We start from the raw sequence: 27,134 nt of genomic DNA on the forward strand, positions 1-27,134 counted from the left end.
AAATGCATATATTTCTAAAGTTGCATTCAAACATGACATGGTTTTGTTTGATATTAACACTTAAAATCTAAACACGAAGCAATTTTTTTTCTGTGACGGGTGAGACCAGTGCTGCAGAAACTCTCTCCGAAGCCTGCGCGCGCTGAAGCACGTCTCGCGAGATGTCTGTTGGCTCCGCAACTTGGTCAGCAGTCGTTCGTTCCTCCATTTCGCTGCGTCGAAAGTCTCCTCCCCGCAACCGCTAGATTCAGCGATCCCGGACCGTCTCTCTCGGATCGTTCTTTAACTTGAGCCTGCGAACCTGCCAGTACCTCACTGGGTACCGAGAGACAGTTTGGAACAGTCTCAACACGGATTGAGTACGATTTGAAGCGGATGGCGACTCCTTCAGCGAGAATTTAGTAAAAGAAAAGTGCCCGGAAATATCAGGTAGGTGGGAACTTAAGATGGCGGTGGTAAGAGTAGGTGGGGGTGTGCTGGGGAGGAAGTGATGGGAGGGGGAGGTCATGGGGGTCATGGAGGGAGGGATTGTGACATAGTGGGACAAGCTGACTTTCAAGCAGTCGGGTGCTGAAAGTATTTATCTGTTTTGTAGTTTAACAAAGTTTAAATACAATTATTATATACCATTTATTAAAAGAGCAACTGTTTCGTTAGACTTTCAATTTGAAAAGATCCGTCTGAATCGGTCTCGCGAGTTGACTGGCAGTTTTGTATAGATTGACCCCACGCGGTGACGTCAAGAGGTCGCTTCTGTAAAGGCTGTAAAAGAAAATGTCCAGTCATACGTTTATGTTTAATGACAAGTCTGTAAACCCCCTCGATGTGGATTATAATGAATAATAGTTTGTTCTTGATCATTGCACAACTTCTTATGGAAGCCGAGGTGTGCACGCGCGGTGTGTTGAGCGCGCGCCTGAGAGCTTGAGACGGTGTGTGTAACGTTATTTGTGTATATTTCAGTGTGTTTGTCTGAGTGAGAAAATGATATAATAACAGACGCTCTCCCACGTACTATTACACAAACCAGTTTAGGACTGTAGTTCCCTGTCATTTAAACGCCAACAACAAAAACGAAATGTTTTCGTGTCGGCTCCATTGTAATGTCTGTGAGCTAGCTTTGCTTAGCCTGCTAAAGGCCCATGTGTGGTCGCCCGCCTCATGCATACAGGACTGCCGGCTCCATTTGTTATCCGTATTCGGTATTAAACGTTAACCGCCATCCTATCTTTTAAAGTTTATAAGCAGTCATAGGAGAATAATGTCCGAATTAGCGGTAACTCATAGCTAAAGGCTAGCCGAACGTGAAGCCCCCGCACAATTATAACTACAAGTTTCTGAATGAGACTATTTGTCCTGCTGTACAGGATTTTTATTTTTAACATGTAGTTAACAAGGTGTGTTTTAAGAGTTGTGTGCATTTACTATTCCACTATAACACGACAATATTTCCTCTATATATTCCTTTAATATAGAAGCCGACTGTTTGGAAGATTTAATAGTAGCTCTAAATTGTAATGAATATGCTGAATTGGTAAACGAAAGATTTGTCCTTATTTTTGTAGATTGAGTCAACGAGGAACGCGATTTTTAACTTGTGTTTGCTCTGAATTGTTTGGTTTCTCTTGCATTTAAACCACCGACTAACTAGAGCAGATGAGTTTTGAGGAAATCACAGTCCTGCTGCAGCTTATTCGTCTAAGTTACCTTGCATTCTAAGAAAGCAGTTTTTCCCCTCATATGTCGGATCATGCTCTTGCTGCTGCTTAAGGATTTTAGGTTTGATTTTACAAATAGATGCATGGAATTTACTCCAATTTTTTTATCTTTAGACCCTCAGATGCAGCGGAACCCTTGATCTCAGCATCCTGGAAGTGGAAATCACGGAAGAGACTGGTGCTTCATCACATGCAGGTATTTATTTAATGAATTCCATTTAAGTTATATGTTCACCCGTCTCTAACTAATAAAATCCTTACATTTTCCTCCCTTAACTTGTCTGTCTAATTCTGTAATGCTTTCAGATGCTATTTACAGTGCTGTTTTATCAGCTTCAATGTCTAAATACTTCCTGAAAATGTTTGTTTATACGTTAATTTAAACACATGTGCATCATGTATTAATGCATTTTGTAAAAGGTTAGTCACGTCACATCTCACTTCTGTTCTTTCAGGATTAGTGTGTAGCAGTGCCGGTTCTAAAGCAGGACAGTCTGGGGAAGAGGCGGTGCAGCAGTGCACCTGTCCAGCAGTGGCTGTGCTGGGTGGCACCTCCGTGGCTTCACAGAATGTGGCTGGGCCACCCCAGCATGCCCTGCAGCCAGTCACAGCTGCCACTCTACCACCATCATCGGTTGATGTCGCCACTGGATCGCAGCAGAAAGGAGACTCAAAGGCTGCATGTAAAGAACAGACCATCGCTTACGTTCAAAGAAACAGGGGCACCGAGGAATCAGCGGAGATATCAGCTGCCCACGGAGGACTGGTGTCAGCTACTGCTGAAGACACACAAAACCTTACAGACACATTGGAGGGTCAGACTCCCTCAGACAGACTTTTTGAGAGCGGGACAGATAGCATTACACCGAAACAGGATTTGCTTTACGAGTGTAACTCAAAGCAAACAAGTCTTACATACAGGGAGAACAATATGGCGGAAGGATCCAGCACAGGCCACTGCCAAGATTGGAGCCAACACCCTGGAGATGCAGGGGCTGTCTCTGCCCCGACTGAGACAGAAAAGGGACTTTTGCCTCCAGAGACAATCAAATTGGACTGTAAGAACATGCCTGGAAAGCACACACCTGAAGAAAGCCCCTGTGTCCCATCAACAGGAGTCATCCCAGCAGTCTCAAGTGCAGTTAAGACAACAGACAGAGACATGGAGCAGCCCCAAACAACTCTCCTTTTTCAGACAAATCAGACTGCCGCATCATCTGCCTTTGGCATTCCACAGAAGCAAAGTAAGACAAATTCAACGAAGCAGGAGTGTAAACTTGACTCTAAGGCAGCTATGAAAGTTGTCACACAAGATCTGGATAAAACAGACAAAGAAGGAGTGGTTAGTCCAATTAGACAAACCTTGGGAACAAAACAAGGTAACAGTGGAAATTTCCTTTGCTCAGGATATCCATCATCAAAACAAGGAGGGGAGCACATTACCCCCAATAGTGGAAATAGTATGGCAAATGATAAAGGCAGCTGTTATCCGCCAGAGGTCTGCAGTAAAACACAAAAGGCTTCACAAAGGACAAAAACACCTGGCATGCCCACCCCACCCGAGAATACACAGTGTGTGCAAGAGCTAAACTCTCAGTGTGTAAGTTTAAGTGAAACCCCCAAAATCTTTCACTTGGGTGAAGAGACCAGTGCAAGGGAGGGGCAAGGAAATGAGAAAGTCTCTGTAGATGGAGATCTGTGTTTAAATGTGGCTGCTAAAAAAGTATTTTGCAACATTTCTGTTGATGAACCAAAGCTGTCTGGGCATGGGACAGACACTGACAATGCACAGGTCCCCATTGTGAATGAAAGGTCAGAAGTCATGCTTTGCGGCCCTTCTGATGTGATTTTGAAGCAGAAAGACAGTGGCAATCGAATAGAAATATCCATGTCCTCAAATCACCAACAGGATGGGAGTGTGCTCCTCACACACACAGAGAACTGTTTGACTTTAGATGGCCTAGAATCAGATCAGCCAAGTCTTTCTGACTGTTTGGTTCAGCATGTACAAGAGTCCATTCCAGCTGATCATAAATTGTCACAGATTCAGATATGCCTCAATGAAACTTCAGATATCATGAATGTGGAAGAGGGGCAGAAAGTGAGTGCAGAGGCTCTCAATGCTGTTGAGGTGAAAGATTTGATAGATGTAGGTATTCTAATGCAGCCAGAAATGGCTGATACCTGGCTGGTTGTAAGCGAGATAGATGGGCAGTCTGACCATGCAGAGATGGAGGTCGGCGAAGCGTCTCTGGTGCAGTGCCCTGAATCCCAGTCAACTGTTGCTGTATATGAATGCACTGTGCCCTGCTTTACATCAGCTGCCCTTCACAGTGATGTTAAACTGCTGTTAACTGACAAAGAAGAGGAGAAACCAATGGAAACACTGATGCAAGACTTGCAAGCCCAGAGTAATCTAGGGAATCAGACCTCATCTCATACTGATGCACTCAAACCCACAGAAGAGCTACTTACCATGGCCTCTACACAAAAAGAAGAATCTATAATTGTCAAGCAAAATGATGATTCCAGTCAGACAGATCTTGCAAACACGTTGACAGGGTTAACATGCACGGTGATGGATGTCACACTTGACTCTGTGCAAGAACAGCAAGAATCTGTTGTGGAAAACACACCAGGTGTGTCATTAATTTCATTGTCTTGTGGCACGATTGATCCAAAGCTACTGATCTTAAAGAAGGCTGACAGCCCTGCCCTTAAACAACCTTCTTCCCTGTCTGCTAGGATCTCAACCAAGCAGGACTCACCTGTCCCGGCTGGATCACCCAGTGATGGATTAAATAAAGCTGCAGAGTGCCTTGCTAAAACTTATACGGCTGCATCCTCCACCATAAAGGAGGATGCTATGTTAGCTGCTGAATCCACTGTTTCAAACACTCTCTCTCACTCCTCTCGGACTGTTTCCACTTCAAATGTACTTTCACAGAAGAGCTCTGAGAAAGCAAACTTAAATAAATTAAATAGTTCTGGCAAGTTGCTTCAAAACGAATCCTCTGCTAACACTTCTTTATCAACTTCAGTACAACTCCATAGCTCACAAAGCCAACATCCTCCTCCTTCTAGAGAAGTGTGGGGTACTGTATCCAATGTTGTCCCTGAGAGGAATCAGTCTTTGGCTGGTACACCATGCCAGGATTCAATGTCTTTGGTGGGAGAACTGGAGTTGGAGCAGCAACAGTTAACGGGTGAACTTTTGTCAACAACGCAAGATGCTCAGAACACCATCCTGGAGCCACTTGACGCTTCTATAGAAGAGAGCAGCGATGGAGAGGTTGACAGCTCTATGGAGGTCCAAAATGAGGATAGCAATGCTACGCCCAGTCCAGCAGTGAACAAGGTAAAAGCAACTAAACTTAACAGACCTATTATGACTTTTTTGCATCGTGATGAAGCATTGATTTAATTTGTAATTTGTTGTATTGGATGTACATGTTTAGTCACCATGAAAGCATCAGAGGTAGTCAGCAAAAGTGTATTTATAATTCAGATGTTTTTGAGCCTGTGTACTCTATCCATATCCATTTTAAAGCCACGATCTGATGCTAGTGCACTTCTTGGCTGTATATTGAGCCATGTGTGTTTTCCAGTGTGGGCAGAGCAGGACAGACAGACAAGGCTTGTTATTTAAGGTAAGAGGTGTCAGGCATCCTTCAGATCTGATCATTGCAAGCTGATGCTTCTTCCAACTAGTGGTTGACCGATATGGGTTTTGGAATGGAAAATACGGTTATCAAGAAAGTTGGGTACCCAATAAAAATTCTGGGCCCGTATTTATCAAGCTTATCAAAGTGCCATTTTAGTCTTAAGCACTGAGAATTCATAAAATGTACTCATCACTAGGGGTGATCCCGAATATTCGACGAATCAATGCTTTGATTCGAGGAGCCTGATTCGACTACCAATCTAACAGTAGAATATTCGCGGGTTGTTTTTGATTATGCCATTTTGGCTATATGGGGGAGCTCAAATGTCTGATTTCACATAGAACTACAGGTTTTCTCCCAATAAGTTAATATACAGCCAATTATGATAAAGCTATAAGAATCTGAAAAGAAAGAAGCTTCAGATTAATATTTTAAAGTGCGTGAATAAATCCAACCACCCCTTATAGATTTATGTTTCACTTTCCATAATCCGTGACCGACAGAGGAGCATCTATGTTCATGTTCATTCGGGCCCTTTTTGCAAATAGCCTGTAAGTCTTAATAATAATGTCATGTTGTATAAAAAAAGAAGCGTATTCTATATGAAATTATGAGTTAAATACCATTGATTTAAAAACTTGCTATCAAATGCGTCACTCTACCTGGTCATCTTCAGAGCGCGTAGCTCAAAACAGAAATGAAGAACATTAACTGCTAACGTTATAATGAGAGCGCTATTGTAAAATAAAAAAATTATGGTTTTGCCGACGTTAAGTGTTAGCTATCTGTTAATCAAAGCATAAAAAAAATATTTACCCCATTTATATCTGCAAGGTGTTCGTTACACATTTTCCCTGTGTGTTAACATCAGTAATTATGTTAGTCTAATGTTTGACTTGACTCTTGTTAATGTATTTTGCCCCACCCCAAACATGATTCGACTATCAATCAAATATCGACAAGATTCAAAAATTCCGATTCGACTATGAAAATCCTTAGTCGGGGACACCCCTTCTCATCACTCTTACTCTCCCAGTTAAGACTGCTCGAGAGGTCTCAAGTGGTTAGGAGTTGCCAGTAGGGGCTTGCGATGGCACTGAGACAGAGACATGCAAATCTTTAAGTATAGGAAGAAAGTTCTTGAAATGTTTGACAACAACAGTTAATCAAACGTTTACATTTCCTCAATAATTCAAACAGAAACCGTTTATATATTTACATTACCAAAGAACATCATAACTGACTTCAGTCTAGCGTGAGTATTATATGGTTTTTAAAAACACTCGCATTATCATCAGTGAAGCTACCTACAGTGTATCATTAATAAATCTCTTAACCCTTATTTACATTGCACATGTCTGTGGTGCATTACTGCTCCGACAATGCCACCAGAGCTGATCACGGTTAGTGATCGACTGATATATCGCCATGGCCGATATATCGGGCGATATTTGGCATTTTTCAAATATCGCCATCGGCCAATAAGTTTTTCTGCTTGGCCGATGTGTTCGAGGTGGGACTTTTTTGACTGCGTAACGGCAGTGCCTGAGAGCACAGTGCTCACAGTTGCCTTGTACAGGAAGTAAGTGCACAAGACTGTCCAGATCTTAAAATCGCCAAGGTGCAGGACCCTTAAAGCACACTAAATCCACACATCTCGAATACCACTCCTAATTTTCTCTGTGTGCTTTATATAAAATGAGTGTTACCCTGGCTTTATTTGAAATGTATATCCCATGAATGCACACAAACTGCCCAGAATACTGAGTGCACTGTTGTTTACAGTGTTTACCTCCTTTTTAATTGTTTTTATTTAATATGTATATATTTGTGAAAAATACATTGTCATCTAAAAATGTTTATTTATTTTACAAATTTTTTAATCCATTGTCAAATTTTCAAAGTTCTTAAATATTAATAAAAATAGAGATTAAATCAGCTTTATATCTGCATCTGCTTTCCAAGGTAGCGGTATCGGCTGTCAAAAAAACAAGTATCTCTGATACTAACGTCTACCGACGCAGCCCTAAATTTAATGTTGTGTTGATGAAACATTTCCTTACCATAATGTTTTCTCTTAAATTTTTTGTCAAATTTGTGTTGAATGTAAACTCCTATTGGGAATTTAACCAGTCTGTGTGAAATTATCTGTGAATTTTCTTAAGGAAATATCTTCAGGGTTTGATCCATGCATATTTCGTCACCCAAAATTCCGTTTGTGGCACTTTTTTGGGAATCAACTCTAAGACTGACACTAAAGATTTAGTCCTATGCTTTGCTTAAATTACGACTGAGATGCTTGATAACCAACTTTTAAGTGCAGCTTTGAGCCAATAACTTTATTTATACTTAAGTCAATTCTTAGCAGCATTCTTGAGAGTAATTCTCAGAGGCTTGATAAATATGGGCCAGGGCTGTTATGTAGGCTAAGAAAATGCATTTTTAACAAATATGCGAAAACTGACTTAATTTACCCAAAAGTTAATTTCACAAAAAGGGGAAAAGTAAAACTTGTGCTTAGTACTGTAAGTCATCTGGCATGGTTTTTGGTATTTGCCAAAAATATCAAAATGACCATTTTATTGATCTGGAATATATATCGGTCTATCACTGTTTCAACTCCTGTTTTGTTTATTTAATTTTTTTACAAGGATAAACTTACAGGAAAGCAGAGCTGAGTGTATCAAACTATTCAATCATTCAGAGTAGCATGTATTATTTAGAAATTAGGAGAAAGGTTATAATTGTTTGCTTCCCAAGATGTCCTTGTAGACCAGGCTGTTTTTATGAAGCTCTTTTATCACTTTTTGGGCACTGTCTCTTTTTGTACTCCGTGCTGAATAATATTGTGCAGTTACGCAGTCAGATACACAGTTTTATTTGTCTTTCCCAAGGTTTGCAAGTGGATTGCAGGCAAGGTTGCAGCAGTCTCTACCTCTTCCGCCTCCCCAGTTCCATCTCCATCTCCCTCATCTGGTGACTGGATGCGTTCTCACACAGGAAGGTCCTCTCCAGTACGCAACTCTCCTGGCAGAAACATGCCCTCCACTTCCTCCCAGGGTTATGGTGGCTGTTCCCAGTCAGAGCAAACGACCACCCCGAAATCCATGCCAAGGCATACAGATATGGCAGAACTGGCAAAACATGTAAGAGAAGGACAAATACTTTGAGAAATGCAGTGGTTTTAAGGTCATAAGTGGATGTTTATTCTTGTATTTTATTTTAGTATTATTAATTAATTTTTTTTACTTTTAACAGGAAGCAGAAATAGAACATCGTACCCTTGCACTAAAACGTGAAGGTTTCTGGTCCCTGAAACGTCTGTCTCGTATAACCGAACCAGTACGGCCTAAAGTGCATTGGGATTACCTCTGTGAGGAAATGCAGTGGCTTTCTGCAGATTTTGCTCAAGAGAGGCGATGGAAAAGAGGAGTGGCCCGAAAGGTAAGAAGTGTTATGTTCCGTCTTTCCTGTTTGAAACATGCTATTTGCATTTTTTTGTTAAATTATTATTTTTTTAATGTTCTGTTAATAGAGCATCTCACAAATCTGAACTCATTTTCAGGTAGTACGGATGGTGATGCGCCACCATGAGGAGCTGAGACAGAAGGAAGAGAGAGCAAAACGAGAGGAGCAGGCCAAACTGAGAAGAGTTGCTTCTTCTATTGCCAAGGAGGTCCGTGCCTTCTGGAGCAGCGTCGAGAAGGTGACTTCCAGTGAATTTTATTTATTTATTTATTTAATATATTTATATTTTGAATGAGATCTTTATTGTACTAAAAACTGTCAATGATTTATATTTTAAATTCTTTCCCATCCATTGCTGTACTCAGGTGGTCCAGTATAAACAACAGTCCAGACTGGAAGAGAAGCGGAAGAAGGCTCTAGATCTGCAGCTGGATTTCATCGTGGGTCAGACAGAGCGTTACTCGGACATGTTGAGTCAGTCCCTGCACGCTGCTCCTGTACACAGTTCAGACACTGCAGCTGTCTCCAAACAATCACAGCCAAATGCTGTTGATGAAGATGGTGAGGACTGACTACTTTTACTGTTTCAAATTAGGGCTGAGCGATTAATCGGAATCTAACTGAAATCATGATTTAGATAGATGCGATTGTTGAATAACAAAAAGGCTGTGATCTTTAATGAAATGAATATAAGCACAGCGCCAGAAGTAAATGCTGCTAATCTCTGCAAGTGCTGAGTCTGAGTCGCTTATAACATTCATCTGATTAAGCAACACACTCCAAACATCCTTTCAAACTTAAGAAGCGTTTATAAACCTGTTGTTGAGAACATTATAAAATGATTTTACTCCCCAACAGAGTGTTTTGAAATGACTTCATTTTCTGAACTGATTTGGTTTCTTATTTCAAAATGAGGCACAAAATGTATTCTGGAGCGTCATGAGTTCTATTAGTTTCCTCTGGCATCACGTATGAATGAAACAGACATAACATGAGTTTAGCACTCAGTAATGTACACACTTTGGCCATATACAGGAAAAATAATAGTTTAATAATAAAAAGTAGACGAGTATAATCCATGTTTTTCTCAAGTGTATGGAAGTGTACAGGATTTTTTCATTTCCCCACAGTGGATATATAAAATGCTTATATTTCATATTGAAGACATGGACTCCATTTTGAATTTTACATAACTTCTTAAAATGAAGAAATTACTGTTAAAGATTTTTATCATAACAGTATCGTATGATGTACAGTTATAGGCCTGTGTGTTAACAAGTAATCCTGCAGTTTTCTGTCAAATAAAATTAGTATTATATTATCAATTTGTATTTAATTATTATATTGTTAATTCGTTGTTAATCTGTTTAAAAAAACAAATCACAATTTTAATCAGAAAAATAGCAATTAGATTTTTTTCCCCAAAATTGTGCAGCCCTATTTCAAATCAAGAATCTTGTAAGTATATAATTATAACAAAATATCAAACCAAGTGGGTTCTGTTAATAAATCATGTTAGATCAAATTTGTTTAGTGTATGGATTTAGTTCACCACAGAGACCAGATGGAATCCAAATGCATTCCTAAATGTAAAAAAAAAAAACCTAGCAAACATGTTCTTTCTTATTATATTACACTTGTGTTAATTTTGGTTTTATGTTTTATCTAATGAAATGGTATTCATAGATTTTTTTAAAGCATGACTTAAGTGTCCATATTTTGTATACATGTAGATTGTGCTGTAATAAAAAGAGTGAATTGAAAATCTACTCTGGCGAGTGCTTCTGTGGCCGTAGGTTTTGACACATTTGTGACCACAAGATTCAGGAAGTTATTGTTTTCACTTTGTATTAACTTAGTGTAGACATTGAAATTGTCCCTTTTCTGCTTCAGATAGAGACTTTGAACCACCTTGTGAGGAGGAGGATGATGAAGAGACCATAGAAGTAGAGGAGCAACAAGAGGGGAACGATGCAGAGACACAGAGACGAGAGATAGAGTTACTAAGGGAGGAGGGCACTCTGCCTCTGGACCAGCTGCTCAGTACTTTAACTCTCCCCCAGGTACAGCAGTCTCCCAGGATCAACTCCAAAACAGCTGGTTTTACATAGCCATTTTCTTATTGTCTGGAGCCTCCGATTAATGTGATCCATCACTGTTCACATCAGCTGGCAGTTTAACATATATTTAAATATGACTTGATTTTAATTGCACAGGATGTGGAATCAGAAGAAGTAGCCTCAGATACTACATCTTCTACGGTTGAAGAGGAAGACAAAGAATTTAGTGCCAATGAAGAAGACGGTTAGTAGAGTTTTACAAAGACACTTAACTTGGGTATCCTATTGATTTGAATGATAATATACAACATATGTTACTTTATTATGCTCAGCGGAAGATGAAGAAGACACAATTGAAGCCCAAGAAGTTATAGAAGGAAATGGAGACCATGCAGAGGAACTTGATGACCTTGCTAGAGAGGGTAAATGAAATTAATTTCAGGCTTGGCATTTTTTTTTTTTTTTTTTTTTTTACTTTTTTTACTTTTTAAAAATATATAAACAATTACTATTCATAGGTTTGGGGTATGTACGATTTATTATTGATGAATACAATTTTTTGAATCGTTATAAGTGTCTTTACTGGCATTTATGAATTGAATAAAAGTGTTAATTTCTTGAAAGAAAAAAACAAGACCCCAAAAGTTTGAACTGTATAATGAAGAGTGTTTAATTTCTGAGGTCATATTGTCACTTGAGGTCTCTTTGTTTCACAGGAGAAATGAGCATGGAAGAACTCTTAGAAAAGTACAGAGGAGCATATGCCTCTGATTTTGAGGAGCCATCAGCCTCAGCGTCACCGGACTCCTCGGAAGAATCAGAGGGGACCGAGGAGGAGGCAGAGGAAGAGACGGAGGGAGAGGACAGTGCTGATGACAGTGGCTCCTCCTCAGGTGAGCTGAAGTCTATGATGATAGAGTCACTGAAACATATGAGCTGTTGTGTGAAGTGACCAAATACCACACATTATCAGCCATTCTTACTGTGATTTACTCAATATTCAGATTCCCAAGCGGCTGTAGAAAGTGACGAAAAAGAGGAGGATGAGGATGTGCAGGAGAGTGATGAGGAGGATGACAATGATAGAGGAGAGGGAATGGAAGTTCTGTTGAGAGAGGGAGACCATAGTCCTACTGTACCAACGTCTCCCCGGCCTAAGAAAGAAATCAGCCACATTGCTGCTACTGCTGAGAGCCTTCAACCTAAGGGATATACACTGGCAACAACAAAGGTAGCAACACAAACCTTCAGAAAAACTGTCTGAAGAACACTTAGTTTCTGTTTATCCTTAACTGCACTTGTGTGGTTTCTTTTTAACACAAGGTCAAAACCCCAATTCCATTCCTGCTTTATGGTACGTTGCGTGAGTACCAGCACATTGGACTGGACTGGTTGGTCACCATGAATGAGAAGAAACTCAATGGCATACTTGCAGATGAAATGGGGCTTGGCAAAACCATCCAGACCATTGCTTTGTTAGCTCATCTAGCATGTGTAAAGGGTAATAAGTCCACATAAGTACTCCTTTCCCTATGATGTGTGTGGAAAAAAATATAGTGGATCTAGTGCAGATTAACAAACATTTTCTTGTTTTTTCCTTTTATAGGTAACTGGGGTCCCCATCTGATCATTGTGCCCACCAGTGTAATGCTCAACTGGGAGATGGAGTTGAAACGTTGGTGCCCAGGATTTAAAATCCTCACCTACTATGGTAGCCAGAAGGAGCGCAAACTCAAGAGACAGGTAATGAATGCAGAAATAGTTCTTATTACAAGTTAAGATATTTGAAATAGACATTTAAAAAAACTATTACTGGGTATTTCTGCCTTTCAATCCTGGTGATTTTATAATTGTTTTTCTCTCCTTTTTGTTTCTGTAAGGGCTGGACCAAACCCAATGCTTTCCATGTCTGCATCACCTCGTATAAGCTAGTACTGCAAGATCATCAGGCTTTTAGACGTAAGTCTTGGAGGTACCTCATTTTGGATGAAGCCCAGAACATCAAGAACTTTAAGTCCCAGCGCTGGCAAAGCCTGCTCAATTTCAACAGGTACTTAAATGCTTTCATTTCTGTAAAGGTCTTGATCATTTATGGGTCCCTTTCTGACTTTTGTTTCTTTGTTTTTATGTGGAAAAACCTATTTAATGATTAGGATGTAATGAGTTTATTTTATTCTGTCATTCAATTCTCTATCTTCCTTGCAGCCAGAGGCGACTGTTGCTCACTGGTACCCCTCTCCAAAACAGTCTAATGGAGCTGTGGTCTCTTATGCACTTCCTCATGCCGCACGTTTTTCAGTCCCATCGTGAGTTCAAGGAGTGGTTCTCAAATCCTCTGACTGGGATGATTGAAGGGAGCCAAGAGTACAACGAGGGCTTGGTCAAACGGCTTCACAAGGTAGTACCAGTTTATGAATCATGTAGGACTTTTATGCAGTTTTTTGTATTCATGGAAGCTTACAAACATAGTTCCCATTTTTCTCTGTATGTCTTTATATGTAATATTGTGAGGAAACATTTAGGCATTTGGCTTTACATAAGTTTCCTGTATCTCTCTCTCTAGGTGCTTAGACCCTTTTTGCTTCGAAGAATCAAAGCAGATGTGGAGAAACAAATGCCAAAAAAGTATGAGCATGTTGTGCGCTGTCGACTCTCCAAAAGACAGCGTTTTCTCTATGATGACTTCATGGCCCAGGCCTCGTAAGTAACCAGGACAAACACACATGGGTGGGGTTGAGAAAGCAGAAGAGGCATTTTTTCCTTTGTTGATAACTTCCAAACTCAGGCCTTGGATAATAATTGATTGACAAATTTTATTCATACTTCAGGTGTTAGGTTGCGTTTTTACTTCTTGTCTTTTTTTTTTTTGCCCTGTACCATATACTCCCAGGACTCGAGAGACTTTAGCCAGCGGTCATTTCATGTCTGTGATCAACATCCTGATGCAGCTGCGGAAAGTGTGTAATCACCCCAACCTGTTTGATCCAAGACCCATACAGTCCCCCTTCATTACAAAGACCATCGTCTATTCTACTGCTTCACTGGTTCAGAGGGCTCTTGAGACCTCACCTTTTGAGGTAAATGATTGGAGACTACCAGCACTTACTAAACCTTGACTGTCCTGTGTGATAGTTAAGCTATATTGGGGTTTTCAATCCTGGTTCTGGAGGGCCTCTGTCTTGCTGTGTTTAGATACAACCTACCCAAACACACTTGCTTGATTTTCTAGTAATCATGAAGACAATGGCTATCCAAAACTTCCCCTATACCCTTATATAGTGCTATATTGGAAATTATCGATTGCACTCATTCAATCCCACAATGCACCTCAAAAACCGAGTGTATATCCAATGAACTAACTTGCAGCTAGAGAACACCCATGCACTGTGACAGTCAGTATTTGCTTACTCATTTCATTCAGTGGACTATATTGTTAAAAGTCCCATGATGTGGATTTTCTTTTTTTTTTTTTTTTTATGTTTCCCGGGGTTAATTTAATAATTTAAACTAACTTGAATAATTAGCTACACATCAGAAATCAGGATCCGGCATTAATGAACACTGTTACTCACTGTTTATGGCGGTGCTGTCGAATCCATATCTTAAAAGTCTGTTTGTAAAGCCTGCACTGACATTGCGACTGAATTATATGTAAAAAATAAACTGAATACATTTTCTCCAAATTCTTTGGGCGGGCAAAGCAGAGAAAGGGGGAGCTAACCTTTCCCCGTATAATGACATAAGGGGAAGATTCCAGATCGGCCCATCTGAGCTCTCATTTTCTCAAAGGCAGAGCAGGACACCCAGGGCTTGGTTTACACCTATCAAAATGTCTAGCCACTGGGGGACCATAGACAGGCTAGGGAAACTCGTATTAATGTTAAAAAAACCTCATAAAGTGACATTTTCATGTCATGGGACCTTTAATAAAATATGATATATAGGGCAATTTCAGATACACCGTTCTGTAAACTGGTTCAGGTGTTTAATTGCATCTGAAGTTAAGCTTTCCAGTATTGTGGTGATGCAGGAGTAGCACACCCCTCATTAATACTCTCACTCTTTTTTCTATCTGGGGATGGGGTGGGCAATATTCCTGAAATGTAAGTTTGGTGAAATGGTGAAAAGCACTATACAAGTAAACCTTTTCATTATTATTTGGGACACTTCCTGCTCTGTATTTGTTAGTTGTCCATCATTCCCACATGTAAATAAAGTGGTCCTATCCACCGAGTGCATTATTGTTACAGTTACATGGTAAAGTGATATAAATGGTCAAATATGTTGTTTGTCACATTTTTACACCTTTCTGTTTTCAGGAAGTTTGTAATGTTTGTAATTTTTATTTTTCAGGACTTTTAGTGAAGGTTAATACAAAAATGTCTGTTTGTTTTTTTTCAAAGCGCTGTGACTTGTCCTTGTTTGACCTGATTGGCCTGGAGCGGCGTGTGTCTAGATACCAGGCAGATGTTTTCCTGCCTCAGAGGAAAGTGACCCGTCAGCTTATTCAGGAGATCATGGAGTCCCCTGAACCTCCTCCCAGACCAAAGCCTGTTCGCATGAAAGTCAACAGGTATGTAGTTCAAAATAGTCAAACACGTAATTTTAACGTATTATATATATATATATATGCAAGTGAGGCATTTGTCTTGTTCCTCTGCAGGATACTTCAGCCTCTTCCTAAATCTGATGGACGTTCATCAGCGAACAGCCCTCGCCCTGAATGTTCTACCACCACGACGGCTCAGACTCCAAAGCCTCTAATTACAGAGGTCACCCCTTCCCAAGCTCCCTCTCAGCCAGCACCTCAAGGTCAGTTCAAGGGGCCGAGTCTAACATCCTAATCAGCAAGCGTGTCACTTGTGATGGCAGAAAGAAAAAAACTTTTACTCTCATTCCAGTTTGTCCTGTTACTCCTGTCGCTGCTCCAAAAGCTCCAGTGGCTCCTAGCAGCATCCCTTCTGCACCTGTAGTCAGGCCGCTGGCCCCCCAGCCAGTGACTATACGCCCCTCAGGACCGTCCAGCATCACAGCTGTGTCCACTCCCCCTCAACCACCAAGCAACATTATGACTCAGAGGGTCCTTCTCAGCCCAGATATGCAGGCTCGTTTACCATGTAAGTTCATTTCATCACACGACATTGTTTCATAGCTAAAAACAAGTTAAGTAATTTTCCTTGATTTGTCACAATGTACAGCCGGTGAAGTTGTGAGTATCGCTCAGCTGGCCTCCCTGGCTGGCCGACCAGTATCGTCCTCTCAGGGCAGTAAACCAGTCACCTTCCAGCTACAGGGCAACAAGCTCACACTCTCTGGGACTCCTCTGCACCACGTCCCTGTTCCTCAGCCACGACCCATCCAAGGTATCCACTGCCTTCCACATGAATAGATGAATAATCTGCTTGTGTAAATAATCCACTACCTGCTATTGATAGGTTTCGCTTTTTCCTGCACGCCTTCAGTCTTTCTTTGAGTGTTTGGTGTGGTCTATGGCCTAACACTTTCTTCTGTGGTTGTGCCTTTTAGGAAATGTAATGCATCTGGTTTCCAGTAGTGGGCAGCACCACCTTATTAGTCAGCCAGCTCAGGTTGCAGTTCTTCACACAGTTAGTCAGTCAGCAAATCCCCACCCAACCAGCATAATCCCAACCTGCTCTGGACTAGCGGTACCTTTCACCGCTACTCAAGGTACTGGTGCTGTCCTTGAGTTCATCCTTGTTTGGGTACCACACTACCTGTTACTCAGCAGAGTATGTGCATGGGTATTCTTGCACCTGTTCTTTATTTCTAACTGCATGTGACCGCTTATTCGGATGGTCTGTTGGCTACTAACTCACTTGGTCCTGTTGAATGAAGGTATTTGAAATAGATGAATGCAAACACCACTGCACATTTTAAGTCAGATGTTGTAAGAGGCACATGAGGTTTGAGATGGTTTGGTTTGTTTTTCATTTTATCTACTTGTTCTTTATTTTACAAGTGAGTGGATTAAGCAGGGTTCTCATTTCAGAATTTTTCCTTTTCTCGTTTTTTTTTTATTCTGTTCCTAGAAGTCTAATGTATGCAGGTTGAATCTGTAAAGTTGTAATTGTCCGTATTTCACCAGAGTTAAAAGACTAAATAATTGCCATTTAAAAGGTTTGGGTCAGGTTTTTTTTCTTTTGAAAGAAATAAAATGTACTCTGCACAAATATGGTAAAATGACTGTAAATAATTTTACAAAATATTTCCATTTCAAATAAATGTAATGTGCTCACATGTAAGTAGCTCAACAGTTTTCAACGTTGATGATAAAAAATCTTTCTTTAGCACCATATTGAGGATATCAGAATGATTTCTGAGCGAAACGACAAGACTGGAGTAATGGCTGCTAAAAATTCAGCTTTGCCATCAAATGAATAAATTACATTTTAAAATATATTAAAATAGCAAAGTTAATTTAAAGATTTTTATATAAATGCAGCTTCTTTGAGCAAAAGAGACTTCTTTCAAAAACATTGTAAATAACAAAAATCATACCTACCCCAAGATTTGGACAGTCGTGTATTTAATAATGCCGGAAATTGTATTGATAGCTCTGCTACTGTAATCCATAGTCTGGTGCCCAGTCTAACTAAACTTTCTTTCCATGTGAAATACTGATGTGGTTTCTAAACTCTCCTCGTTTATAATTCCAGTCCCAACATCCATGGTAAGTGGACCCGGAATTGTAAAGATTGTTGTACGCCAGGCACCAAGTAAAGATGGAGGGTCAATCCCGACTCTGGCTGTGCCTCCTTCTCCTCGTCCTGCCCCTCCTCAGTCAGTCACCCTTCACCCACATGGCACTCCAAGCCCTGTTCTGAGAGCACCCACTGCTTCACAGCCTCCACAACGACCTCCGGTTTATGCTGCTCCACCTCGTCTTGCTTCCTCCCAGACTCCACCTACTCGTCCTGTATTGAGAGTAGTGCAGGGACCACCACCACCAGCCCCAGAACCACCAGGTAAGTTGAGCCCGATGTGGTTTTGAGAGGTTATGTGACAGAAGTTCGAGCTAAATATTAAGCAAAAAAGAATATCAAGTAGAATAATCTATACTTTGAACTTTTCAGTAACAAAGGAAAATTCATCGTCAGTGCGTGAGGAGAGTGGTAATGATGTGATTACATTGCGCATGAGCGCTCCTAAGCCTGCATCCTCATCTCAGAGCAGTGGGTCAACATCTCAGCGTCCCCGTGTTCAACCACCACCTCCACCACGTTCCCCCTTCTACATGGTAATAAACAGAGAGTTCATCTTAAATTGATTGATTAATTCTTAAACTCAAAAGGTTGTATAAGTGTTTACACTTTAAATCTCAGTTTAGTGTTCTGAAAACCCACATCAGAGTGTGTAACACTTTGGAAATATAAGTCCCTCTTAATGCAAGCATCAGTAACTATATCATAATGCATTTAGTTCAGACGATATTGTATAATTGCACAGTATTTTAACCCTTATTTTTGGTGTCTGTATCTGTCCCATTCACACATTTGTTACTTTGGGTTTGACAGTCATGGCTTGCAGACAGCCGAAAGGCTCAGCGAGACAACCGGATCACTCAGATCTTGCGTATCAACGATCTGCACTGCAGTGCTAACCCTGTGTATGGCCACGAAGTGCTGGACTTTCTAACCTTCCTCCCAGGCCCTTGTCCATCTCCGCCACGTCCTGTTATAAACAACTGGAGTAACTCAGGTTATAGCTCCTGCCTCACTGCTCAATCACACCACACCAGTAGCTTCTTGGAAAAGAGCCAAGTGCTGAAGGAAGCCATCCACCACTCAGAGGAGAGGCTTCAACTTCTCTCTCAGATCATAGACAGGTAAAGTTCACAAATTTGAACTAAACTTTCATTTAGAATTGAATATAAAAATCGCAGCTGAAAATAATAGTGTCACTTAAATGTGTGCGCTCATTCTACAGGTTCACTTTTGTCATTCCTCCAGTGGAAGCAAAGCCTATCACTATGCACACTTGCCACCCACCTCCTTCCCTCGGACACCAGCAAGGCCATATCTCCTCTGTTCTGTCTTCCCATCTCTCCCCACTTACACTAACGCTCCATCGCATCCAGTGTAACATGAGGACACATTTCCCTGACTTGAGGCTTATTCAGTATGATTGCGGTAAGTACTGTGATCCCTGTGCAGTGTGCATTTAAGGATTTCATTCTTATTAGACTTACCATGTTTATACATAATAAACAATTGCGTAGTACCAAAAAATATAAGATTATAAATTGAAGAGACCATTCCATTGGCTGCTTATCTGTGTGCAGGTAAGCTGCAGACACTCCACCTCCTGCTTAGAAAATTGAAGGCAGGAGGGCACAGAGTCCTCATTTTCACTCAGATGACACGTATGCTGGATATTCTTGAGCAGTTCCTCAACTACCATGGGCACATTTACCTGCGGTTAGATGGAAGTACACGTGTAGAACAGAGACAGGTAAAATACTAGTCTTATAGTTTGTTTGTGATTTTCATATAACAATAATTTTTTTTTCTCTCATATTTGACATTATTTAAATGATTGTCTACTTTTTAGGCTCTGATGGAGCGCTTCAATGCAGACCGTCGCATATTCTGCTTCATCCTGTCCACCCGCAGTGGAGGTGTAGGTGTTAATCTGACTGGGGCAGATACAGTAGTGTTCTATGACAGTGATTGGAATCCAACCATGGATGCCCAAGCTCAGGACCGGTGCCACAGAATTGGACAGACAAGAGATGTTCACATCTATAGGTAAAGGAAAAGCTAAATTCTTTTTTTTTTTACATATAGTAAAAAAAAAAGATAATTTAAAAAAAGAAAAAAAAAATGAAATGGTTAAGATTGTACAGATATTGGAAGCACATTGACATTGAAAGCTTTTCTTTAGGCTAATCAGTGAACGCACAGTTGAAGAAAATATTTTGAAAAAAGCTAATCAAAAGAGGATGTTGGGAGATATGGCAATTGAAGGAGGAAACTTTACCACTGCCTTTTTCAAGCAGGTATAGCACTTTTCCTTTTTTTTTTCTTTTCATTGTGAAATCCTTGACTGGATTACATTTTGAAAGGATTTATTCCCCCATTGTCTTATTCCCACAGCATACTATCAGGGAGTTGTTTGATGTGACAGAGGGAGAGAGGAAAGAGGCCGAATCGAGTGCGTCACAGTCAGATGATGACGAGTCCATAAATAAACAACAAACCACTATTTTGGAACAGGTCATTTTAAATATATCCATTTGGAGTATTGCACATATCGATTTGTTTGCAAGAAATTTGTTCCGTTTGTAACATCCCACTGAAAATTTTATTTCAATGTGTTCTTTATACTAGGCACTGTGTCGAGCTGAGGATGAAGAGGATATAGTGGCTGCATCTCAAGCCAAGGCTGAGCAGGTGGCTGAGCTTGCAGAGTTTAATGAAAACATCCCTCTGGATGATGGTGACAGCAGAGACCAGGAAGAGGAGGAGCTCTCCAGGGCTGAGCAAGAAATCGCTGCCCTAGTTGAACAGGTTGTTATGATATTTATGCCTTTTCTTTTGTAGAGTGTGATTTTTCAATTGATGCTTCACTTTAACCTTTTTTTTTAAATCACTAAATTTAAATTGTCTGTTCTTAACAGCTCACTCCCATAGAGCGATACGCTATGAATTTCCTTGAGGCTTCCCTTGAAGATATTTGCAAAGAGGAGCTGAAGCAGGCAGAGGTAATCATTAAACCAGATACCAACCTTGGATTACTTTCTGGTAGAATAAACTTTTAGCACTTACACCCACAACGTTTCTTATGACTTTACAGGAGCAGGTTGAGGCTGCAAGGAAAGGGTTGGATCAGGCAAAGGGAGAGGGTTTGAAACTGCATCAGTCATCTGACAGTGATGAAGATGATTCCGTACCTCATAGTACTGAGGAAACTACTTCATCTCGTCGCCCTCGCAAACACAAAGAGAAAGGGGCTCCTTCTACAAGGGTTAGTGGCAGACTCCGAGGGACACCTGCTGACGATGTATCCCTAACCCAGCCATCCCCAGAGAGAGGCAGGCGGGGGGCATGGATGAACTCTGAAGGCAGTATGAGCCAAACTAATACTGAGTTAACACAAAAGTCGCCCCTACAAAGAGAAGTGCCTGAGAAGCTTTGCAGTGGTCAGAAAGGGCGAGGGACAACCAAAGAATCGGTGTCCCTTATATCATCAGAAAATCAGACCGTTCAAACCAACCAGCAGCTCTCAGATTCAACAGCTTTATCCCCTACTATGCGAGGTTCAGACCCAAAAATTACATATGTGCCATCCCCCCACCAGCAGCCCATCTCCCCATCAAGCTCTGTGCCTTCAGCTGCTGCATCTCCTGCAATGGACAAAAACTTTAGTGGCCATCAGTCCTCCTCTACTGCATGCAGAGAGGACATTGAAGAGCAGGGGGGAGATGCACTGTCTGAAAGTGTACAGTGTTGCAGGAGAGACAGGAAAACCTCTGTGTCATCAGACTCCATCTGTTCTCCTGAACATCACTCTGAACAGGATGGTCAGCTCCCTCTTTCTCCTACTCTTGCATCACCTAACTCCCGCTCACCACGAAAGCGGCAGTCGGCTGAAAGGGAAATCCTCAAGGGACTTCCAGAAGATTCTCCATCAGCCAAGGTCCTTCGAAAGCTTCCAGGTCGTCTGGTCACCGTCGTGGAAGAGAAAGAGCCCAAGCGGAGACGGAGGGGCTTGAGTGGAAGTGGAGGAGCACATACTGAGGGGTCATCAGAGGAAACTGAACAGGCTGAGCCAGTTCCAGACCCAGCCTCTCAATCATCTGATGGAGGAAGTCAAATTCTTAAAGACTCTTCTCCCAAATCAGTGCCCCCATCCTTAGATCCTTCACCACCACTACCACAAGAGCAGGATAAGGTCTCATCTCCATTACAGATTAGTTCAGGGAGAGGGCACCACCCTTGTTCCCCAACACACCATTCACCAGATATGCCTGTCCTGCGGAACTTACCAGTACGCCAAAGGCTTGAGACTGAGTCTCGAATGGCTGCACAGTTAGGAGAGCAATTTGTAGGACGAGGTAGAGGGCTGGATAGAAGATCTGCTTTATCACCAAAGAAATCAGAAACTAATTCAGACAAGGATAGTGCTGCTCCGAGTGACTCTATGGCGAAGAGACGCAAGAGGGGCAGGCCACCTAAAACACCCCCACGGGCACTAGAGCTGCCAGAAGAGAAGACACCCGTAACTCAGAAAACAAGTCCTGAACGGAGTCCCTCTCACTCACCAAAACGGAAAAGGGGTCGCCCCCGTAAAGATTCCACCACAACTACAAGCTCATCCCCCTCTTCTCCTTCTACATGTGCTCCTTCCTTCCAAGAGCCAAATTTGTCAGGGTCTAATGTTATGCCTGTGACTTTGCCTGCTATCAGTAATAGTTCACAAATAAGCTCTCCACTTAACCCCACTTCACCCTCAAATGCTGCTGAAGGATCATCTCCTAATCTAGATTCTGAATCAAATAAAAAAACTACATATGATTTACTGCCTTCTGTACAAAGAGATTTTCAAAACATGTCGTCATCAACATCAGAACTTGGTGTAGACACCAATCTGAAGCCCATAACTGCATGCATTGACTCTGACACCAATACATTTGAAACTTTACCACACAACACTTCAACAACAACAATCTCTCAGACATGTACAGCTTCTTCCCCTACACTACATCCTCCAAGTCCTGTCAGAAAGCCTCCCACTTGTACTGTCTCCATTCACCAAGAGGAACTTGCCCATACACCTGTATTTTTTGAGACCAGTGAAATCACAGCATCTTCAGAACCTTCAAATGTCTCAATTACTGTAGTAACCAAGGAAGATTCAGTTAATCAGCAAAAAGATAATTTGCAGTCCTCAAATACATTGACTCAAGTCACTTCAGAGCCCTTACACAGAACCAGTAGAACTGAAGAGTCTCCACAAACCTCTGTTGAACACTTGTGCAATATAGCTGCATCTCTTACTCCCACTCATCAGTCATCCTCCCAGCCTCAAACTACAGACATCGAAGCATCAACAAATTCAGCAATCGAATCTCACAAAATTTCTTCAACGTCTTCACAATTTCAATCCACCACTAATCAGATAACAACTGATTCTTTGTCCATATCCAATTATACTGATGCACATTCTTCTCAGTCCAAAAACATGCCAGTGGAGACCATGGCTGATAATCATGAAGGCCAACATTCACCTAAGGAGGAGGTTGTAAATGAGAATGAGGTTGTGACTAGGGAGACCAAGAAAATGGAAATAGACAATGTTGCTGAGGATGATGCAGGAGAAAAAGACGTCATCTTATCTCAGCCAAAAAGAAGGAATTTGGTTAGTTTGCCAAAGGAACAGACATCCGATGCCGCAGGAGTTGCCTCATCAAATTTAGATATCGAGTCCCATGGTGACCCTAAGATTGATGGACCTGATAAGCCATCAGTAGAGGAGTCTAGAGAGGATAAAAAGACCAGAACTTCTGCCAAAAAACGAAGCATCAGTAGGCAAAGCAGCCAGGAGTCAGTCCGTTCCTCTTCTCCATCTTCTGTATCCTCTTGTGGAACAAGATCATCCAAGTCCAAAAAGACAGGAGAGAGTAGGAGGCCTGCTAAAAGGAAACGGGAAGATATCAAGTCTGAAAAAGAACAAAGTGAAGAAGAGCCTGACAAAAAGCACCAGTCCAACTCTTCCTCCTCATCGTCAGATTCTGAGGGCTTTAAAAGCAAAAAAAAATGTTTGACAAGATCAGCTCAAATGAAGTTTGAGAAAGATGGCATTATTGCTGAAAATGAAGAGAGCAGTAAAAGACAACAGGGGAGGTTAGACAAGAAGGGTAAAACCACCAATACCACTGAAGGGGAGTCTAGTGGTGAAACGGGTTCAAGAGTAACCCGGAAATCTGTAGGCCCACAACCCAATACTTTAGCCTCCCCTGAACCTGAGGTACTAGGCAAACGCTGTTCAGCCCTTAATGCTGCCGCCAAGCTCTTGGCAATGAGGGGAAGAGGACCAGACACACCCAGCCCCAGAAGCAAGACTGCTGCACAGCAAAGCAAACCACTGTCCTCTGAAAAAAGCAGTAAACCAAAGGGGAAAACAGGACAGGACTCTCCCAAGATGTCTAACAGTAAAGCAGGGAGTAGTGGCAGGCAAACCCCCAATCAGTCAAACGAATCACCACAGTCCTCTTCTTCTTCTGCTCGATCCACTCGGCAGCGACCAGGCAGCCTTGTTCCCCCCTTGGAAACAGAAAGGGTTAAAAAAGAAGAAAAGAAAAATGCATCTGATCAGAAAGAAGATGAAAATAGAGAGACTAGGTCTTCAGCAGGCCAAAGTGCCTGCAGTAGTATAAGCAGTGAAAGAGGAGCAGGAAGCAGTAGAAGTAGGAGTAGCAGCAACAGCAGCCAGCGCACCCACAGTTTAAGCTCGCAGAGTACAGAGCCCACCCGCTCTCATTCCAGGGCAGCATCCTCTGGAAGTGATACAGAGAGAGGCAGAAGGATTCGGCATAAGAGTGATGGAGGCAGAGGCAGAGGCAGAGGCAGGGAGAGCAGGAAAGAAAAGAGGTCCCAGAAGCAGGACAAACCTGAATTGAGTGCTGGATCCAGCGACGGGAACCCAGACAGGGTTCTCAGGAGTGTAGCTGCATTGGCAGCAGCTCAGGCACGTTCTCCAGCTAGCAACACGCGTTCTTCATCCACCCAAAACCGGCACTCCAAGACGTGATGGGTCCAGAGAAATCAGCTCTAGGTTTAAACAAAAAGTTAGACAAGAACTTTGGCGAGACACGAATGCGGAGATTTGTTTTGGAGGACAGTGGCTTAATTTCATTTAAAGGCCATGGTTTAGCTGAATGAGACAAGACGGGGAAAAAAGAGATCAGTTGCACATTGTGATTAGATCTGACCTCGCCTTTACCCTCTCAGCTATCTTAAGTCAAGCCATTTATAATGTGGAAAGGTTATATAGATGCAGGACAGTGATGAAGATTTGGTCACCTATTTAAAAATATGTCCTAATAATTTGAGTTAAAACCTGGATAATATATTACCCTACCACAAAGACTTTGGAGCTGTTAGTTGGCCAAGAAGCAAGATTTATTATTTGTTCACACTGTGTACTGTAATCAAAGACTGGAAGTACTATGTGTTAAAAGATTGGTCGCATAGATTGTACACTTTTTACAGAGTTTACGAGTTCTGCAAACAGTATTGATGAGGAAGAAATTCATTAATGCTATATTGAAATTATTTAGTGGGGATTGTACAATTGTAAAGTTTTTAGACCGTTGCGTTCTGGATTATATTTGTCAGCTGTTTTGACCATTGTGTGTTTCAAGTCAGTTGATAAATTACGAATATATCTTCTATATCTTCCAGGGTATGAAGAAGAGGGCAGATCTAAAAAAGATTACATTTATTTTTCTTTTTTCCTTTTCTCTCTCTGCTGGAGTTAACAATTGCTTAGATCCCCTGTCCTGTGTGATGTTTCAGTCCATTGCTTTTAAATTCTGCTGTTGCCTGCTTCTCTCCATTTGCACATCTGAAATGTCCCAGACATTGGAGGATTGCATTGTTTAGGATTCTTTTTCTTTAGAACATCAACTTGTCCGTACATCTTTACTGGTACCTCACTGCATTTTGTAAGCTCTAAAGTAAATGTATTTCTTGAGCTTGTGATGAATCTTGAAATTTGCTTGTCAAGTTTGCTTTATAGCAGTACAGAAATGGGAGACAACATCTTGCAATTTTTCTTATCTCTTTCCCAAAGTGTTAGTCATTATGATCATCTTTACACATTAAATTGTATTCTCAAACACAGAATCTAAATGAGTTTGATAAAATGAGAGTGCCTGCTGATCCATACAAGGATCCATGTTAACGTATGGAAGTTTGGTCATCTGTAGTGCTTCAAGTGTAATAAGCTCTTCCATCCTTCTCTGTAACAACACAATTTCTGTTTCTGTGCAACCAAAACTGAAATCAGTTCTCCAGTGAAATTTGCTACTGCCAGCTATTTTTATTTCTGGAGTAGTGGTCCTTTTTATGGATGGACCAATGCTGGATGGTAGGAAACACCTGAAAGAACTTCTTGCTGAACATTGGCAGTCAAGATGTAAGATAGCTTTCTTTGCCATTTTTGGACAGAAAGATGTGTGTGTGTGGGGGGGGGGGGGGGGGGGGGATTTAGTAGAATATGGTGTTGGTCTTATTTTGATTTGTCTTTATTCTAATTTGTTACATTCCTTATGTTCCCTTGTAATTCCACATTGTTTTACTTGAAAGATTGAAACAAAAATGTAAGTTGAATAAAAACCAAAAATACACTTTTCTGTTTTTTATTTTTTTATTTATTTAATCATACTTATTCATTTTGTAAATTACTTGAAGGATGAACTATCTATCTGTCTGTCTATGAAATATGGTAACAGTTCAACCTATGTCAACAAAACTCGCACATGATTGATTATTTGAAAAAAAGGGGGGGATGGGGTCATTTTCAGAGCACTTGGTAACATTTGCAAGCATGAAAAAAAAAAGTTGTGCACTGACTGACAACTCGAGGAAATCAAGTGCGCTATTATTTTGATTTATCCTGGATTGCAACATTGCAAAAAGGTAGTTTTTTTAGATTATTAAGGTGTTGTTATTAATTATTTAAAGAATTAAAATTCCCGAAATACCTATGGTTTTAAAGTGCTTTAGTTACTCTAGAATTACTGTGTGAGTGTTAATTCAGTGTCACAGTAGGTTTCAGTGTGGACAGCTCGCAGTAGGGAGGATGAAAGGATGAACTAGATCAGAATACAGTTACATCAGAAGTCTTACTCTCGTTCCCTCACCTAACTGCCACTTGCAGAAACACCTATAACATGAGTTGGACCTCAGTGATGTGTGCCTATTCTTTTTATATATCAAGTCAAGTCTATATCAATGGCATCAAATTATTTGACCCATTGAAATGGTTAATTGCTTAAAATATAGGTTTGTTGAAGTATTAAGTGACAACCTCAATCATGTTGTTGACAGATGGGGTACTCATCTGTGGAGAGAAATGGGGACAGAAATATGATGCTAAGCGTCTTGGCCGTTACATGCATGCAAAACAGATAGGGTTGAATAAGTTTCACATTGGAGATGTCACATTACATTGCGTTGTTAGGTCTTTCAGCTCAT

The 27,134-nt window shown here is 41.1% G+C and overlaps 1 protein-coding gene and 1 pseudogene across 4 annotated transcripts; both read left to right on the forward strand.

The window, feature by feature from the left end:
* Positions 1 to 26,284, forward strand: LOC128025306 (helicase SRCAP). 4 transcript variants are annotated; one of them, XM_052611533.1, is made up of 35 exons: positions 1 to 429; positions 1,833 to 1,914; positions 2,174 to 5,076; positions 5,327 to 5,368; positions 8,278 to 8,529; positions 8,642 to 8,827; positions 8,949 to 9,089; positions 9,217 to 9,412; positions 10,745 to 10,914; positions 11,068 to 11,155; positions 11,244 to 11,333; positions 11,628 to 11,804; positions 11,916 to 12,142; positions 12,235 to 12,412; positions 12,518 to 12,654; positions 12,792 to 12,961; positions 13,117 to 13,309; positions 13,475 to 13,611; positions 13,802 to 13,988; positions 15,315 to 15,484; positions 15,575 to 15,723; positions 15,813 to 16,028; positions 16,110 to 16,274; positions 16,438 to 16,599; positions 17,589 to 17,897; positions 18,006 to 18,169; positions 18,447 to 18,757; positions 18,859 to 19,061; positions 19,214 to 19,383; positions 19,483 to 19,679; positions 19,816 to 19,930; positions 20,028 to 20,147; positions 20,262 to 20,441; positions 20,552 to 20,635; positions 20,728 to 26,284. In XM_052611533.1, exons 3-35 carry the CDS (start codon positions 2,650 to 2,652, stop codon positions 24,682 to 24,684), a joined length of 11,670 nt encoding a protein of 3,889 aa, XP_052467493.1. In that variant the 5' UTR covers positions 1 to 429; positions 1,833 to 1,914; positions 2,174 to 2,649; the 3' UTR covers positions 24,685 to 26,284. The 4 variants fall into 4 exon arrangements, with proteins under 4 accessions (XP_052467493.1, XP_052467496.1, XP_052467495.1 ...); XM_052611534.1 differs by lacking the exon at positions 1 to 429 and adding an exon at positions 551 to 932; XM_052611536.1 differs by lacking the exon at positions 16,438 to 16,599.
* LOC128025649 (tubulin polyglutamylase ttll6-like) overlaps positions 24,684 to 27,134 on the forward strand; it is a 7,145-nt pseudogene continuing 4,694 nt past the window's right edge.

Source organism: Carassius gibelio, chromosome A12 (assembly GCF_023724105.1).
Source record: "Carassius gibelio isolate Cgi1373 ecotype wild population from Czech Republic chromosome A12, carGib1.2-hapl.c, whole genome shotgun sequence".
Classification (NCBI taxonomy): Eukaryota; Metazoa; Chordata; class Actinopteri; order Cypriniformes; family Cyprinidae; genus Carassius; species Carassius gibelio.

Bases quoted from the DNA above. Each gene is read 5' to 3' on its own strand.
- LOC128025306 (XM_052611533.1), top strand. From the start codon at position 2,650: ATGGCGGAAGGATCCAGCACAGGCCACTGCCAAGATTGGAGCCAACAC. The intron at 8,828-8,948 runs GTAAGAAGTGTT...ACTCATTTTCAG, and splicing joins AAAGAGGAGTGGCCCGAAAG to GTAGTACGGATGGTGATGCG. The intron at 20,148-20,261 runs GTCATTTTAAAT...TCTTTATACTAG, and splicing joins AAACCACTATTTTGGAACAG to GCACTGTGTCGAGCTGAGGA.